An 18,817-nucleotide genomic window follows, 5' to 3' on the forward strand; every position below is an offset into this window, starting at 1 on the left:
CTGTTCATATCAGTCCTGCAGTTATCTTTTACCAGTTCCAGCCCGTGTCCCATTCCGACCATAGTTTAAAATAATATTCCAGGTTTACCCTTTTCCTATACCGTTTACTATCTTGTATATCTCTATAAGCCTTTTCAGGCTGAAAAGTCTTGAGTCACTTCATTTTTTTTCCCTAATTCAAACTGCTGACACTAGAGGTTAGCCACGGGGTGCTTCTCGGCACTGCCTCTTGTTGCCCTTTTTAATACTGAGTGGGATACTTTCCCACCAGCTTCACCAAGAATGTTGCCAATTAATAATATTGCTTTTCAGAGTCGCCAGGTATCAGATGATACCACCACAAGGTTCAACCGGATATTGATCAAAGACCCAACAACCAGTTAGTTAGTTCAAGTTCAATAATAGTTTATTTACACACAAGATTAACCCACACGTGCAACATAAAAACACTACAAGCTAAATTATACCTAACACTACAACAACCTGTACTTAACTTCAGGCACCCAGCTTTGGCAGAGGAACAAGACCTTTGTTCGGATCTGGAGTGGCTGGGTCTGGAGAAGTAACTTCGGTTCTGCTGGGCTCATCCGTCTGGTAGCGATCGTTGATCTTGAACTTGCTTCTGGTTGTGGTGCTGCAGTTGGATTCAGGTACAGACCGGGCTGAAGAGTGCCGGTGTGCCAGGGCCAAAAGAGATGGAACACGTGGCAGTGCCTCTCTTTATCCTTTGGGGTTTCACGCTCTTTTAGGTAGTCCTGAGCTTTGGACCCAATAATTTGTCATGCTTTGATTACTGCCTTTGATTTGAGCCAATAAAGGGGCGGGTACCTTGATGGCTGGGCGTGTCCTGAGCGGTCATTGACCGTGGCTGTTTGGGCTTCCTGGGTGAAGGGAGTGGCGCCGATGTGTCTGGAATTGTATCTGATACCTGAGCACCAGCCCTTTGTCCTGGGGAAATGGGCCATTAGAATGCAAATCGGCTTGGGGTTTCGATACTGCCTGGTTCTCTGTTAGCAAATATACATTTAGACTCTTGGGTTTGCCTGAATCCTGTATTGGCCATATTTTCCTTGAGTCTTTGCAAGTAGCCATCTGAGATAGCTACACTCCAGCTGTAGAATTTTCTACCTGTGTTTCAGTGACCGGAATTGGATGCTGCGCTTGAGCAGTAGCCTAACCACAGCTCTGTACAACTTGAGCGCGACATCCTCTGATTTGCATTGAGCTGTTTTCAGTGACGTAATTTTAATGTTCTCTTCGTTTTGTTTGCTGTCCTATTTTAGATTGTCTTTGATGAGATTTCGACGCCACTTCTCACTTCGCTGTAGTTATTTCCATACCATTTGTGTTTTGATGTTTGTGTGGAGAACTGCAGTGTAGACCCATATCCTGTCACTAACTAACTGCAGCATTCTTTGATTGGCCTGTGAGCAAGGCATTGCTTTAACTTCAGCCCTCAATGAGAAGTTAGTTTTAAAAAGCAAAGCGCCCACATACTGCCATATGGATAAAACAGTTAGCAGTGACCTTTCTGGCATTGGCCCAAATCTGTTAGCCTGGTGCTACTGAAGTTACCAAACCTCTATTTCAGCCCACTGCTAGTGAAACCTTTTTTTTATTGTTTACAAAACTAGCAAGATGTCATTTAGATTTAATTCTGTTAATTCCAATAGATTTTTACTGAAAAGATAATTGAAATGTAAATCAGGTTTAGAAATGATGTATTTACTACTTTACTCTTATTTTACTTTATTGACCAGGTCATCCCAAGGTGAGGGTTAATAAACAGCCGAAAGATTCCCTTAAACTTTTTCTAACTTTTTCCTGTTTGAAGCTAAAGAACCTCATTGATCCACAGAATACACCAGCAGACCCCACATGTCCAAATTGTGTGCTTAGAAAGGGATACTTCATTAATCTTACCCGCTGTTCTGTCAGTTAGCCCGGATATCAGTTGTGTCAGGCTGGGCTTTCTGTCCAAGATGATTAAGAGTAAGATCATTAGGTGTTTAATTTTTTGGTATGTGTGCTTTACCTTCATCTTATGAGGTCTGTGGGAGTGGAGCACATTGGGTTTTGTAATGGAGGCATATTTTGAAAATGATACCTTGTAGAACGCAACAGAAAAATGCAACTTTCAAGTTTGGAGGCAAGTGATCGAACTTTAAGTGAAGGTGTATGAGTATGGTGGCTGGGAGAGTGAAGGAGGGGAACTGTAAAATCAGATTGATGAGAAGAACTGTTCTCTGGCCAGGTTTGTGCACCTCCTGTTGACTGGTACAGGAGTTGGTACAAGTTACCTGCCTGACCCTAGTTTGTGAGGAGATCAAGGTGAGAAGGTGGTTTATACCTACAAAAGGGAAGGAACAAAGTATCTATAAGTGACAATGTGATGATGTAGGCGCATTGGACTGTATTTCTATTCTCATTTTAATTTTAAAAATTATTTTCTGTGTGTATGTCGATCTACCCCTCAATCAAATCATGTTTTTAGTTCCTGTGAAGAATGGCACCCTTTGAGAATGTGTTAGGAGGTGCTGAAGGCGTAAAGATAGTTTGACCCATAGTCTTAAGATACAGCTTCAGCAGCGGATGGGGAGTCCTTAACTAAACTGGACTGGAATTAACTCAAATGGACAAGTAACTAATATCTAGTTCAAGTGTTGTAGGGTAGACCAGGACAATTACCATACTAATACCAGGTCATCCTTTACCGGCAAGTAAGCCAAGGAATATCTCAACTGTTACCAAACTACCACCAGCAAAAGTCCCAACTCGCTCCAGCACAGATGCACACTAATCTGTATATTCCAAGGTGTCACTCCTCCCTACCACAATTTGCTAATTTGAATGTGAATTTGGTGATCAGCATAAGGTTAATTTTGGTATTGGTTTATGGCAAAATTGCTGCACCGTTTGGGATTTAATTAAGTTTGTCTTGTATTGAGACATGGGCTGGTCCATTTCGAACTGAGTTGTGGGTTCAGTCTTTTGAAGCTGCTATTAAGATTTTCAAAAATTCAGAGGTTTGCAATAAATTGGGGGCTAAGAAGAGAAGAGAGCGGGGGAAAAGTGTCTGAAATTGTCATCCTTTCATGATTTAAATGTGTGCCTATTTCTGTTTTTTGTGTGAATTATTGTTTTTGGTGTAAAACTTATCTTTTCGTCTTGAGAATTGAGATTTCTTTTATTTTTAAAATGACCGTTGCTGTCCTGTATCCGTCAATACATTTCAATTAAAAAAAAATCACAGAACAAAAATGTCTTAAATGGATTTACTTATTAGGCAAGGATATTGAGGGTTACAGAGCCAAGGCAGGTAGATGGAGTTAAGATGCACATCAGCCATGAACTAATTGGTGGCAAACAGCATCCTCATGTTCTTATTCTGACACACATCCCTTTACATTTTCCTAATTTTGAGGCACTATATACATCCAAGTTGTTGTAGGAAGAACATGCAGAGACAGAGACAAAAACTGGTATTGGATAGCGCCTTTAATTGAGTAACATTTCCCAAGCTGCTTCATAGGAGTGTCCTCAGACAAAATCTGATGCACAGCCAGATAAGGAAATATTAGAACAGGTGACGAGAAGCTTGGCTAAAGAGATAGGGTTTAAGGAGTGACTTAAAAAAACAAGGAGACAGTCTGAGGTTGGAGAGGTTTAGGGAGGAATTTGAGAGTTTTAAGGTGCTAGGCAACTGAAAGAGTGACCATCCATGGCAATTCAAGTCTAACCCAGGACTGCCATACATAATCCTGGCTGACACTGTTAAGTGCAAATTCTTGTTTTCTCTTAGCTGCTCCACATTGGAACAAGGCTCTATATATTTCAAAGCAATGCATTGGGTGGTTTGGTCACTTGAGCTTGATAAACAAAGATGATAGAATTTGTATTTTTAAAATATAAATTTAAGAGTACCCAGTTATTTTTTTTCCAATTAAAGGGCAATTTTAGCATGGCTAATCCATCTTACCCTGCGTATCTTTGGGTTGTGGGGGTGAGACCCACGCAGGCACAGAGAGAATGTGCAAACTCCACACGGACGGTGACCCGGGGCCGGGATCGAACTGGGGTCCTCGGTGCCGTGAGGCAGCAGTGTTAACCACGGTCGCCGTGCTGCTCCCTGGCAGCAGTGCTAACCACTACGCCACCATGCGGCCCTAAGAATTTGTAGTTCTAAAACCATTCACAATTTCAAGATGCCCCAAAGTACTACTTCATTGTAATATAGGGAATGTGGGAGCCAATTTGCACAAAGCAAAGTCTCATATATAGTAGTATGGATAAACTGTTCCCGTGAAGTTGGGTGAGTGACAATTGTTGGCCAGGACATCAAAACTCCTGCTATTCTTTGAATAGTGCAGTGGAATATTTACAACCACCTGAGCGGGCAGATGGTGCCTTGGTTTGTCATTTCATTCAAAGGCAGCTGGTGCAACAATCCTTTTCTAGACTGCTGCCAGTGCAGCACACCCTTTGTTCAGCCCCACTACCAGTGCAGCACCCCTGTCCAGTCCATCTGCCAGTGCAGCACTCCCGCTGTACAGCCCGTTTGCTAGTACAGCACTCTCTTACAGTCCATCTGTTACTGCATTACTCGCTCTGCATGGTCCCTCTGCCAATGCATTGGACCCCCACAATTTCAGCGGGTGTGATTGCCTAGATTTTGTGCTCCGATCTCTGGAGCAGGGCTTAAACTCGCATCCTCTGACTCCAGGATGAGAGTACTCCTGACTGAGCCATAAATTACATTCATACATGTTTTAGTTTTGCTCCATTTGCCATAGAATCAGAGTATATGCAGCACATCGTGTCCGTGCCAGCAATCAAACACACATCTGATCCTGTGTCCCAGCACTTGGGTCTGTGGCTTTGTATGCTATGGCATTTCAAGTTCCCACCTGAATGCTTTTAAAATGTTGAGAGTTCCTGCCTCTTGCACCCTTTCAGACAGTGAGTTCCAAATTCCCACCACTTTCTGGCTTTTTCTCCAAATTCCCTCTAAACCTTTTGCCCAACCCCCAACCCCCAAAAATCTCTGCCCCATGTTAATGAAAAGTCCCTTCCTGTCCTCCCCCTCATAATTTTATATACCTCGATCAGATTTATTCCAGATTGAGCATTTGTTATAAGAATTGGGTTTATTCTAATTCATTCAGGACAACTCTTAAATCGCCTCCGCGACTTTGTCCAGAAGTGGGTCTGTGCTGTGATTAGATGAACGTCCGCTCTTCTGATTGGCCAATCCTGCCGTCACTCACCCCCGGGGGGGGGGAGGATCCCGCGTCCTACTCCCCGATTGGTTCCGTCAGCCGAGGATGGTGGGTCGCCATTGGGTGGAATGCCGCAGCTGTGATTGGCTGGCGGCGGGTGGGTGGCTGTGATTGGCTGGTGGCGGGCGGCTGTGATTGGCTAGCGACGGGCGGCCGTGACGCGGTAAAGATGGCGGCGGTTGCACAGTGCTCGGTTGCTGTGGAGAAGGAGCGGTGGCAGCCGCTGTCCCTCACCTACGTCGAATACCCTCCAGGTACAGATTCTCCCGTCGGGACTTTGCAAGAATTATTCTCGGCCGCCTTTAGAAAATTTTTACGGGCGAAGAAAATGATTAGCGAGCGGTCGGTGCAGGGAGAAGTCGCAAGCCTTGTTTTGTAGGCCTGGTCGGTCGGGGGAGGGAAGGCGCTCGGTCGGAGCTGCCAAATAATGCGCCATTGGTTTGTGCGCCCGGCCTCGAATCCCGCATGCGCAGTTAGATGGCGCCGTGGCTGCCAAATCGTGTGCGGGCCTGAGACGTAACTGCATGCTCGGCAAACGCCCGGCGCTTTGGCGCGGGCTGGTGGGCCGCTGCTTCAGCGCCTGCACACTGGGTGCCAGCGCTCAGGCAGCAAAGAGCTGTCAGAGTGAAAATATTTATAGCAATGACTAATGAGAGATTATAGTAACTGCAGTGTTGAATGTTTCAAAGTCGTTTATTGGCTTTTATAACAAATCTTGAAAAAAATTGAAAGGCTGGTACTTGCTCTGAATGTATTGAAGACAGAACACCATTAATTTGTCTTTTTTTTTACTAAAGGGAATTTGATAAAATACAGCGGTAAAGGATATGGGGGCATGAGCAATATAGTGGGGTTAGTCAAGGTGGAGAACCCCTCCCTGTGCTGAAACATTTTATGGACCAGTTTGAGAAAAGGAGGTCTTGCAGTTCTGTGCAGCTTTTCAAGGCTACAGGACGTTCCAAAGCACTTTATAGTCACTTTTTGAATGGTAGTCATTATCGTAATATAGGAAACCCGATGGCCGATTTGTGCACAGCAAGTTCCCTCAAACCACAATGATGTATCATAGAGCTACAATACTGGCATCTACCCAGCAACTTGGAAAATTGGGCAGTTAGGTCCTGTACGTGCACAGCAGGACCAATCCAAACCGGCCAATTGCCACTCTTTCAGTCTACTCTTGATCACAAGTGAGGTGATGGAAGGGGTTATTGACAGTGCTGTCAAGTGGCACTTGCTTAGCAATAACCTGCTCACTGATGCTCAGTTTAGGTTTTGTAATGGACGCTCAACCCCTGAGCTCATCGCAGCCTTGGTTCAAATATGGACAAAAGAGTCAAATTCCAGAAGTGAGTGAGAAGGACTGCCCTTGACATCCAACCCTAGGAAAATCGGGGTCAATGGGAATCAGAGAGGTGGGGGGGGAGAGACTCTCCACTGGTTGGGGGTCATACCTAGCACAATTGTTGTGATCAATCATCTCCGCCCCAGGACTGCAAGAATTTGTCAGGATAATGTCCTCTGCTTAACCATTAGCTGCTTCATGATGGAACAATCCTGCAGTCATGTCACCTAATCGATGGTTGTGACCAGCCAGAGTGTGGGAGGAGTCCTTATCTTGCACTGATGTTTCAATTCACCACAGATACTGTGATTAGTTAACAGTGGATCTCTGATATGCATTTAAAGATGGTTAGCTGTTGCCCAGTGTTCAGTTGCTGTGAAGAAAGAGCGGTGGCAGCCAATGTCTCTCATGTACATTGAATATCCCCCAGGTATAGGGTGGGGAAAGATGCCAAATGAGAATTCATTTGCAGAGTAACAGTGTTTTGGGAGTAGGTTGCTTGCTGAATTTCACAGCTGTCACTTGGTGCATAGTGCAGCAGAGGTCTGATAAAAGGAAGACAGCAAAGTAAAACACACACCATAGAATGCTTATTCAGAGCCTTTTATAAATCAATCAACTGACCTGATCAATGAATTGTAACCTGGCAGAACATGAATACGAGACAAAGAACAGCACAGGAACTGGCCCCTCGGCCCTCCAAGCCTGAACCAGTCATGATACCACCCTTGGCCAAAACCCTCAGCTGTTATCAGCCTGTAGATCAAATCTAGGTTTCATTCTTGTTTCTGGAGTAACACACTCTCCCTTTGAGTCTGACAGTCATGGGTTTAACCTGTTGCCATAAACTTGAGCATGTTGAAAGTGTTCCCCTGTCTCGGCGCCTTCTCTAGTGCATCGTGAGGATCCTACAGCACAATTTAAAAACATTTATCCTTCCATCAACAATTGATCGTTATTGCATTGTATGTGGGAACTTGCTGTGCACAAATTGCTGACTTTGTTTCTCAACACTACAAATGACCATCCTTTTAAAAAAAACTTTATTTTTATGGGATATGGGCATTGCTGGCAAGGCCAGCATTTTTGTCCCTCCCTAATTGCCCATGAGAAAATGGTGGTGAGCTGCTGCCTTGAACTGTTGTTATCCATGTGCTGTTGGGGAGGGAGTTCCAGGATATCCACTCCGATACAATGAAGGAATGGTATTGTTCCAAGTCAGGATCGTGTGTGCCTTGGATGAGAACTTGTAAAGTGATGTTCCCATGTGTCTGCTGCCCTTGTCCTTCTAGGTGGTAGAGGTCAGGGGCTTGGAAGGTGCATTAAATAGGCTGTAAAGTGTGGTGGGTTGGGTTCCTAAGGGTGTAAAAGATGTAACATAGATGCACTGCCTCTGCTGTCTTCCCATAGACAGTTTTGACTTTAGCCTCTCAGTGGGGTTGATTCCATTAACTCCCCAGTGTACTGATAATCAGCTATACAGCATGCACCCTACCCATCAGTCACAGCGCTCTTGCTGTAACTTGCTTTTTTGGATGCAGGCCACTTTTTACCATTAATTCATTGTTTACTCCTTTTCCAGCTGATGCCTAACCTGTTGCTTGTTCAACAGGTTCCAAAAGAATCCAACATTCTGGCACCAGTAGTTGATCATAAACAATTCCAGGCAGGTGGTGTAACCGACCATCTCATTCATGTGTCCCTTTGGGATAAATATTTCCAGGTGTACAAGTTCATCCATTAGTTCTGTCAGCTTGCTGTTGAAGTCTAGTTGCTTGAATTTATCTTAATCTAGGCTGTTAAACTACAACAACTTCAGAAATATAGCAATAGCCAGTTTGTGTTTACAGTGCGTCTACACGAAAACAGACCATTCAGCCCAGTTTGTCCACACAAGTATTATGCTCTACGAGTCTCCTCTTTATCTCACCCTCTCACCATCTTCTGCTCCACCATGCATTTATCCAACTTCCTCTTAAATGTATCTATGCTGTTCACCTGTACTTTACCTTGTGGTAGCAAGTTCTATATTCCAAGCAATCTATGGGTAAGGAAGATTCCCCTGAATTTCCCATTGGATTTATTAGTGCGTATCCTATATTTATGGCCTGTAATTTTGGGCTTCCCCACAAGTGAAAACATTTTCTCTACCCCTACCAAACCCTTCTGTTTCTTCAGGACCCCGTCAAATCAGCCCCTCAGCTGGAGAAAATTGCCCCAATCTTTTCAGCTTCGCCTGATGGATATAACCTATCATCCATGTGCAGTGTCCTTTTTATAGTATGGAGACCAGAATTGTGCAACAGTACCTGTGGGGCAATCTAGAAAGAGATATCATAGTTTTAGGGTAAGGGGTAGCAAATTTAAAACAGATGAGGAGAAATTATTTCTCTTAAGAGTTGTGAATCTGTGGAATTCACTACCCCACAGTGCGGTGGATGCCAGGATATTGAGTAAATTTAAGAAGGAGATAGACAGATTTTTAATTAGGAATATGTTGAAGGGTTTTGGTCACTGGGCAGGAAAGTGGAGTTGGAGGCTGAGATGAGATTGAGGTATGATTGTACTAAATGGTGAAGCAGGCTCGATAGTCATGGGTTTACCCCTTTGCCAGAAACTTGAGCATGTTGAAAGTGTTCCTCTGTCTCGGTGCCTTCTCTAGTGCATCGTGAGGATCCTACAGCACAATTTGAAAGTATTTATCCTTCCACCAACAATTGATCATTATTACATTGTATGTGGGTATTTGCTGTGCACAAATTGCTGACTTGTGTTTCTTTACACTACAAATGACCATCCTTTTAAAAGAAACCTTTATTTTTATAGGATGTGGGCATTGCTGCTCCTAGTTCTTCTGTGTGGTCTAACCAAAGTTCAATACATGTTTAGCATAACCTCCCTGTGTTTCAATCTGCTTCCTCTTGAAATGAGCCCAGTGTTTAGTTTGCTTTCCTATGTAGCCTTTAATTCTCATAATTGGACTTCTGGAGGTGCGATGTGAGGGTAAGACCAGCTGGTGGCTCCAGTTGGAAACCTGCCCTTTTTAACTATTTCCCGCGTGTAACTTAACTTACCAGAAAAAAAACCTTGAAATTAACTGGGTAGAGTTCCTCATCTGTGCGCTGCCCTGAGGCAGCAAAGCCAGACAAAAACTGGTCCAAATTTCTGATGGATCAGCCGGAGATAAGCTGGTGATGGCAGCTTCTTCTCCAGCTACACCACTAATGGCCATAGCACTTTGAAAAACAAATTGAGTACCCAATTCTTTTTTTTCTAATTAAGGGGCAATTTAGCGTGGCCAATCCACCTACCCTGCACATCTTTGGGTTGTGGAGGTGAGACCCACGCAGACATTGGGAGAATGTGCAAATTCCACATGGACAGTGACCCAGGGCTGGGATCAAACCCGGGTGCTGTGAGGCAGCAGTGCTACCCACTGCACCATCGTGCTGTCCATACAGCCGAAGCACTAAACAAAATATTGGCGGGTGAGCTCGAGAAATATTGACAATGTTGATTTCAAATCTTCAAAGATCAGTCGGGGAGATTTTGGCCTCCATTTGTTCAGCTCACGGGATTACCAGCCAGACCGTGGAAGTACAAGGAACCACAATCCATGGGCATGGAGACTGCATTGTCTGACCATAGCAATAGGGTCACCTCCTTGGAGTCCGACTGTGCCGCTGTGATCAAGGATAACAGGACATTAACATCGAAGCTGGACGACCTGGACTACAGATCCAGAAGACAAAATGTTTGTGTTGTGGGGTTATTGGAGGGGATCGAAGGCTCCACCCTTACTCCATACACCTCAGACCTGTTCCACAAAATGATGGGTGTGGACCTACATCCATCCCCCCCAGAATTAGACCCGGTCCACTGTTTTCTTAGACCCAGGCCTTGCTCTGGAGATCGTCCCGTGCGGTGATCAAAAGGTTTCACAGCTTTAAGGAGAAGGAGTCGGTGTTTCGATGGGCAACTGGGATTTTACATGGGAAGGCAATTTATCAGATTATACCAGGATATTAAGCGCAGACCTGGCCGAGAAAGCGACCGCCTCTAACAAAGTGAAATCCTCCCTAAATAAGAATAGAGTGAACTTCAGGATGATTTATCCAGCCTGCCTTCGTGTAACATTCTGTGAAAAATACTAGTTTTTGACTCTGCGGAAGATACAGACGCCTTTGTCCAGAAGCGCAATTTGTGTTCTGCTTTATCTGACCTATGGCTTGTTGTATGGGCACTTTTCATGTCTGTTGTCTGGGTGTATTGATGACCGTAATTATATATGAGGGAATTCTACTGTTTGCTCCTTACAATAACGCATTTTATTTCTTTTTGTTGTTACCATTTGGCGTGACTTTCAGTCGCCCTCGTGGTGCTCTATTAAGTTTAAAAAATAAATAAATTTAGAGTGCCCAATTTTTTCCAATTAAGGGGCAATTTAGCATGGCTAATCCACCTATCCTGCACATCTTTTTGGGTTGTGGGGGTGAAACCCACGCAAACACGGGGAGAATGTGCAAACTCCACACGGACAGTGACCCAGGACCGGGATTCGAACCCGGGTCCTCAGCGCCGTAGGCAGCAATGCTAACCACTGTGCCACCGTGCTGCCCTGGTGCTCTATTAAGTTAAATAAGTTTTTACTCTCCGGTTGGGATTCTCCCTGCTAACAAGGTTTGTTAGTTAACGGGAGTGATAATAAAGGGTTTTCTGGAGCTCATATTGGTGTAAGGATCCTCCTGTTTGATCCCTGTCGGTTCCCCTTTCCTCCTTTTGGTTTTCGTTAACCTGTTTGCTACTGCCATTTTTTTTGTCCATGAATGGTTAATATCTTTAAGACCAAGCAGCTTACCTTTAATTTATAAATCGGAAACTCCAGCATGATATGCTGTTTGGTCTGACATTGTGATGACTCGGATTGACTGACTCGGCTGGTGGCCAATGAGCTATTCTCAAAGCTGGGTTCTTCTTGAGGACAGGCAATGCTTAGTCGAGGTTGTCTCTGGAATGTTCCTTCCTCTGTGTGGCGCATTTTTTCTTTTACTTTTGTTTTGGTCAGAAGATGGAAGCCCACAGTTCTGAATTATCTCTCTCATCTAATGGATTCCTGCTGAAGATCCAAAGTAAAGACCTTTCTCTCTGCACAGCCAGAGAAAACTGCAAAGAAATCCAATCCAGCCACTGGCTGAAGGCTGGGCCAGTTTTAAAAAACCCCTTTTAAATCTCGTGTGGGGAACTCTGTTCTTAACCCAGTAAGGCTGTTAAAGTCACTCTGGTTGAGTTGGACACGAGTAAGAATTAAACAGGCCTGAGTTGACTGAAGGCCCAGGTTAATAAAAGTTAAAGTGACTCCCCAGAGGGAGTCCTACAGCCTGGGACTGTTGACTGAATATTACTGCCTGAAGATCCTCATTTATAATCTAACTGGTGGTTTCAATCCTTAAGCGATCTGGGAGGGCAGCCAGATGCAATTACTTCAACTTGGAAGAAACGACACTCATTTCATATTAATCCCCTTATTATTTTTCCTCTTCCTCAGTGTGCGTTTGGGCAGACGGGGGGATGGAAAAAGGGCGGGTAGCAGATTAGTTGGCAGTTATTCTATTATAGTTATCGCATGTTTTCATTTCTAAATAAAATTGTTGTATCGGAGCATCAGAAATTTTACGCAAATTATTGGTTAATTCACTTTTGTTGGGACTCCGGGGCCTGTGGGGCTGGAATCGACCGCTGCTAGCCCAAGTGTGTCGTAACAATAGATTTTAAAATGAGCTTATTTGTATCAAGATATGTTTGGTTATTTATAGGTTTTAGCATGCGTTGTTTGCCACCATTCCATGGTGTGTGGTTATGCTCGACTGTGGTGGTGTATTTGGGTTGGGGAGCGGTGGGTGGGGTGGGTTTTAGCTTGCTGACGGTGTCTGCTGGTCTCCCTTTGTCGAGGCACCTGACTCTACTCTGGCCATCTCGGGTTGATATTCTTGCATTGTCTTCTCAGTGCCCCTTCTTTAACATCGCTCCTTGGCAATGGCTGACTCCGGTTTGCGGGGTGGAGGGAGACTCCAATCCGACTGATTACCTGGAATGTTAGGGGCTTGAATGGCGCCGGAAAACGTTTGAGAGCATTCGCACATAAATTCTGATCATGTTTTTTTGCAAAAAACCCATTGCGTATTAAAGATCAGACCAGGCTGTGCCAAGCATTGGTTGGGTGAGGTTTTGAATTCTAGTTTTAATAGCGCTGCCAGGAAAAAGGCGATTTTAATCACCAAGAGTCCAGTTCTCCTCATCCCAGATTGGGATTGACCCAAAAGGTTGATATATGATTGTATGCGGCTCCCTATTGAACACCCAGTGGTTCTGGTCAATGTCTATGCTCCTAATTGGGATGATCGAATTTTATATATTCTTTGTTATCTTCTCTCCCCAACCTCGACACACACCATCTTATTTTAGGAGGCTTGTCCTGGGCTCAATATTGGATCGCTCAAAACCCAAATCTTTTGTCCCATCATGGGTGGCCAGGGCTTTGTCTTCTTTCATAAGACCAGAGGATATAGGAGCAGAATTAGGCCATACGGCCCATCTCAAAACTATCCCAAAAACATTCTATGAACTCCTCTTCGACGTTACTGCTGTCCACCTGATTTTTCCAATCTATATATTTAAAAAAATTTAGAGTACCCAAATTCTTTTTCCAATTAAGCGTGGCCAATTCATCTACCCTGAACATCTTTTTGGGTTGTGGGGGCGAGACCCATGCAGGCATGGGGAGAATGTGCAAACTCCACATGGCTGGTGACCCGAGGCCAGGATCAACCCCGGGTCCTTGCGCTGTGAGACAGCAGTGCTAACCACTGCGCCACTGTGCTGCCCCTGATTTTTCCAATCTATATGTATATTAAAATCCCCGGTGATTATCACCGTACCTTTCTGACAAGTTGCCATTATCTGTTCTTTTGTACTCTGTCCTATTGTCTACTTACAATTTAGGGGACCTGTACACCACTCCCACCAGTGACTTTTTGTCTTTACCATTTCTCCCCTCAACCCGAACCTCTTCTACATCCCGGTTTCCTGAATTTAGGTCATCCCTCTCTACTGTGCTAATACCATAATTAATTAACAGAGCTACCCGTCCACCTTTTCCTAACTTCCTGTCCTTCCTAAATGTCAGATACCCTTTAATATTCAGATCCCAGTTGGATTAATATAATTCTGATCTGAGCTAATACAGACACAAATGCAGTGGCCATCTCCATCTCATGACACTCTTCATGATGATCTGGAATTTGCTGTCTGTAAGGGTGATAGGATCATTGCATTTGAAAAGTACTTGGATATGCACTTGTAGTGCCATAGCCTACAGGGCTATGGAGCAAGAGTTGGAAAGTGGGATTATGCTATATGGACTGTTTTTAATAGGAATGGACACAATGGCCAAATGGCCTCCTTCAGTAGTATAAACTTCTATAATAAACCTCAACATGATTAGAGAAAATATCTCCAGGTGCACAATTTCTGAATGTTCCTGCTTTCAGTCTGTTTATTCTTAAACTTTTTTTTAAAGCTATTTTTTCCTTTCTTTTACCCTCTTTGCTTATTTGATAACCAACTTGGACAGTCAGTTTCCAGGCCTTTGACTGTTCTGTAACAGGGGAGATGCGTGAGAATGATCCCAGGGTGACACGCTGCCACCTTGCCTTCCTTTTCTCTCTATGGCTAATTGATTTTCATGTGGTGTTTCCCTACTCCGGGTTAGCTTGTCTTTGAATCACTGTGGCATCACTCTTTTCCATTATTGTAATCATCTGTAACACTATTAACATGCTTTTGAATTCTCCACTTCTATCAATCTCACCAGGCTAAATCGCTGGCTTTTAAAGCAGACCAAGCAGGCCAGCAGCACGGTTCGATTCCCGTACCAGCCTTCCCGGACAGGCGCCGGAATGTGGCGACTAGGGGCTTTTCACAGTAACTTCATTGAAGCCTACTCGTGACAATAAGCGATTTTCATTTTTTCATCTTGCCATTTAGGGATTCCTCCCCCCCTCCTTTCACTCTACCATTGGTGATTGTGCTTTCATCAACCTCAGCCCCACACTTTAATTTTATTTTCGAAACCCCACAACCTCATCTCCTTCACCAGGTTTCTGGTCACCCTGGTTAATATTTCAATGCTCTTTCCAAACCCCTGACCACCACCATCTATAGAATGGGTGCCATGATGTGGAGTACAGCCTCAACCGGGACCTTGGATTCATGTCGCATTACATTCAATCTGGCCTTGGCTTGCGAAATACTACCAACTGTCCTGGTTTGAGACAATTCACACCTCTTTCACCTGCGATTATCCCTCTCTTCAGTTACTCTGCCTGGACCTGTAAAGACTTAATACCTGCAAAGACTCTTGTATCTTTAACTTTGTCTATATATATGTGTCTGGAATCTACCTTTTATTCACCTGAGGAAGGAGTAGTGCTCCGAAGGCTATTGATTTGAAACAAACTTGTTGGACTTTAACCTGGTGTTGCCTCCTACTTTCCATTCATCCACACATCCCAACATAGTCACTGGATCACAATCTGGGAACTCCCTCCATAACAGTGACGGGAGTACCTTCAGCTCACACACTGCAGCGATTTCAGAAGAACGCTCACCATCACTGTCTAGCGATGGGCAATAAATACTGACCCTCCTCGAGACTGCATTTTTATGAAGTGCTGTGGTGTTTTTTTATGTTAAAGTTGCTATATAAATGCAAGTTGTAATATTGAGAATTGTACTGTGTGGAATTGCTGGCTTGAATCTACCTCCTACCCAGTGTATTGGAGCTGCAGGTTAATTATCTGCTCTACAGCATTGATTTTTACTAATGGTTTATCGGTATTTTATATTCACCTGCACAGAATAATAATTTGCCCATTGTGCCCTATCTGTGCGAAAGGATTGTTCCAAAGAAACTTCCTCGGCCGGTCGCTTTCACAGCCTGAATAATCTTTGAACCTGCCCAAGTCCAACAGTTAGTTAATGATTATCAATGGCCAGTATCTGGCAGCCTGCCAATCAGCCTTCAGTTAACACTCCTCATGTTTACGGAATTGCCCAAGCAGCAATTGAGCAACAACTCATTTAGGAACCAGCACTCCCTCGCATTTAGGCTGTGCTCTTACCTTGTGATAAGTCAAATTTTTAAAAATCACGGTTTAAAAGGTAGAGGGAGATTAAAAAAAAAAGCTATCTCACATACTGTGCGGTTGAAGATAAAATTGCAAAACTGATTAGAGGCGATGGGTAGGCCCAAATCTTTGATTAAAATAATGGAAAAAGAAGTTAATGGGTAGAGAAAACCTGCTTCCCCTTTCAGCAGAAAGATGGAAAGGAAACATGGAGGGAATGCTAAGTGCCAGCCCCGGACAGGCGCCGGAATGTGGCGACTAGGGGCTTTTCACAGTAACTTCATTGAAGCCTACTCGTGACAATAAGCAATTTTCATTTCATTTTTCATTTCAAGTGGGATCAGCGTCTCATTGTACCACTGTAGTGTGTGTTGGATGGACCTTCTCACTGTGTTCCTTAGACTGCTCTTTCCAATCCCGCGACCATCTAGAAGGACAAGGGCAGCAGATATTTTAAAAAAATATGTCTGTTTATTGAAGTTTTTCATAATAAAATAACAAACCAATGAGAATGCAGCAGTGCAAGCAATTAAAAGCAAATATAAAACAAAAACACAACAGCTGACATCTCGGGTAGAACCTCTCCACCAACCCCCAAATGACGAATTTGATTTTCTCTCAAGTGTAGGAATGACATTAAGTTGCCCAACTTAATGGAATGGGTGGAATGGGGGGACCCCGAACCGAGCACTTCAGGGCTGTCAGTGAGGCAAAGGTGACACCGTCCACTCCTACCCCAGAGTGAAACGCCAGTGAATCTGAAACCCCAAATATGGCTCCAAGAGGGCGTGGGTTTAAATCCACCTGGATTATCTCTGACTCAAGTGCTTAAAAAGGAAGCCCAGAAGCTGGCGGGTTTGGGGCAGGTCCAAAACATAGGTGTATGGTCGAGCTGACCTCAATGTTTGGAAAGATCCCACTCATCCTTCCCTTGGCCAACTGTGTCCTGTGTAACACTTGAACTGAATTAGGCTCAACTGGGCGCGTGAAGACATGGAGTTGACCCTGTGAAGGGCCTCCCTCCCAAACCTCACTAGTAAGTACAGGACCCAGCTCAGTTTCCCATTTTTCCTTCACCCTGTTTAGTGGGGAGGGATCCAACAAGAGAATATGGCCATATAAGTCTGAAATAGACCCATTGCCAGGCTGAGCCACGGATAAAATCCTTTTCAGCAAGGAGGAAGGGAAACCATAATGAGGGAAGTCATGAGTTTGAAAATAATGAAAAAAGTTAAAATTGGGTGGTTGAACTCATAAAATCATAGAATTTACAGTGCAACAGGAGGCCATTCGTCCTATTGCGGCTGCACTGGCCCTTGGAAAGAGCACCCCACTTAAGCACACACCTCCACCTTATCCCTGTAACCCAGTCAGCCGACTCACTAAAACTGGCAAACCCCATTATAAACAGGTCACTAAACTATTCAAGCCCCTTTACTTTCCAAGATTTAAGGGGCTAGTGAAGACAGGGAAAGGAGTTTAAAAGGTTGTTGAGGTGCTTTTGAGTACTGTGGCGAAGAATTTGATAAACACTGGCGGAGTGTGCCGGAGGATCGCCCAATGGAACAGTCCTTGGCCCCCACCTGAGCAGTTATGGAGAAGACCACTGAAACTGTGAAAGGCCATGGAGCCAAGATATGGGAGTGGCGTTGTGAGCCACAGTGATTGGATTGCTTCGCTGGAAGCGGAGATGTCTTTGGCCGAAGCGAGCAAGTTGTTGAAAGCCAAAGCGAATGATCCAGAGAATCGGTCCACTCCGGCAGAGGCTTTGTCCTACGGATCCACTGCGTGCGGTAATAGTGAGGTTCCATAGCTTCAAAGAGCGTGTTCTGAGATTGGCGAGGGAGCATCTAGACTTTAAATGGGTTGGCCGCATCATCAGATTCTAGTGGGAGCGGAACTGGCGAAGAAAAGGTTTGCGTTCAATAGAGCCAATGACTGGCCTGTATAAAAGTGACTATAAAAGCCAGGCACACCACATTAAGCTGGAGGCTGAGCTGCAGACACTGACACCAGAGAGGGCGAGAGTTACTTGGATTCTTTGTATCAGGAGGCGGTCACACCCCTTAGTATAGGATCTTCTGATATGTAAGGTAGTCTGGGACAGGAGTAGCTGAGGCAGCTAAGGGGACCCGGGGGACCCGGGGGAAGAGGTGGCAACCCCTGCAAATGTCCAACAGGTTTGAGGTTCTTTCGGCCTGTTTGAGCGTGAGGGCTTGCAGGGTGGATGAGCTGACTGACCATGGCACTCTGGTACAGGAAGCCATTCAAGTTGGAGAGGAGATTAGGGGGAAAGCATAAAAGAATGTAGTGGTAGTAGGGGACAGCATATTGAGGGGAATTGATATTGTTTTCTAACGAAGAAAGAGAGTCCAGATGGCTATGTTGCCTGCCCAGTATTTGGGTTCAGGACATTTACTCATGCTGGAGATAACTTCGCTGGGAGAGGGACGATCCAGTCATTGTGGTCCATGTAGCTGCCAACGAAATAGGCGAGGAAGGAGGTTCTGCTAGTCAGTGTGAGGAGCTAGGCACCAAATTAAGAAGCCGGACCTCAAAGGTAATATTTTCTGGATTGGTACCTGAGCCATGTGCAAATTGGCAAAGGGTAAATAAGATTAGAGAAATGAATATGTGGCTCAAAGATTGACATGGAAGAACTGGGCTCCTGATCATGGGGTGCTTGCACCAGTACTGGGGAATGTGGGATCAGTACTGTTGCCATGGTCTACACCTGAATCATGCTGGGGAATGTTGAGGGGAAAATATTGGCTGGTCATTGGGGCAAACTCCCCTGCTTTTCCTCGAAATAGTGGCGTGGGATCTTTTATGCCCACCTGAGAGGGCAGACAGGGCCTCGGGTTAATACCTCTGAAATGAAAAATGAAATGAAAATCGCTTATTGTCACGAGTAGGCTTCAATGAAGTTACTGTGAAAAGCCCCTAGTCGCCACATTCCGGCTTCTGTTCGGGGAGGATGGTACGGGAATCGAACCGTGCTGCTGGCC

General features: G+C 44.6%; 1 protein-coding gene across 1 annotated transcript in view; it reads left to right on the plus strand.

Annotated features, from left to right (window-relative positions):
- The first annotated feature begins 5,430 nt into the window (after nt 1–5,430).
- dolpp1 (dolichyldiphosphatase 1) overlaps nt 5,431–18,817 on the plus strand; it is a 33,004-nt gene continuing 19,617 nt past the window's right edge. Inside the window, exon 1 of the mRNA XM_038781939.1 lies at nt 5,431–5,533. Coding sequence (XP_038637867.1) covers nt 5,449–5,533 — 85 coding nt within the window. The 5' untranslated portion in view covers nt 5,431–5,448. The remainder of the gene's footprint in view (nt 5,534–18,817) is intronic.

The sequence above is a fragment of the Scyliorhinus canicula genome, chromosome 21 (genome assembly GCF_902713615.1).
Source record: "Scyliorhinus canicula chromosome 21, sScyCan1.1, whole genome shotgun sequence".
NCBI lineage: Eukaryota > Metazoa > Chordata > Chondrichthyes > Carcharhiniformes > Scyliorhinidae > Scyliorhinus > Scyliorhinus canicula.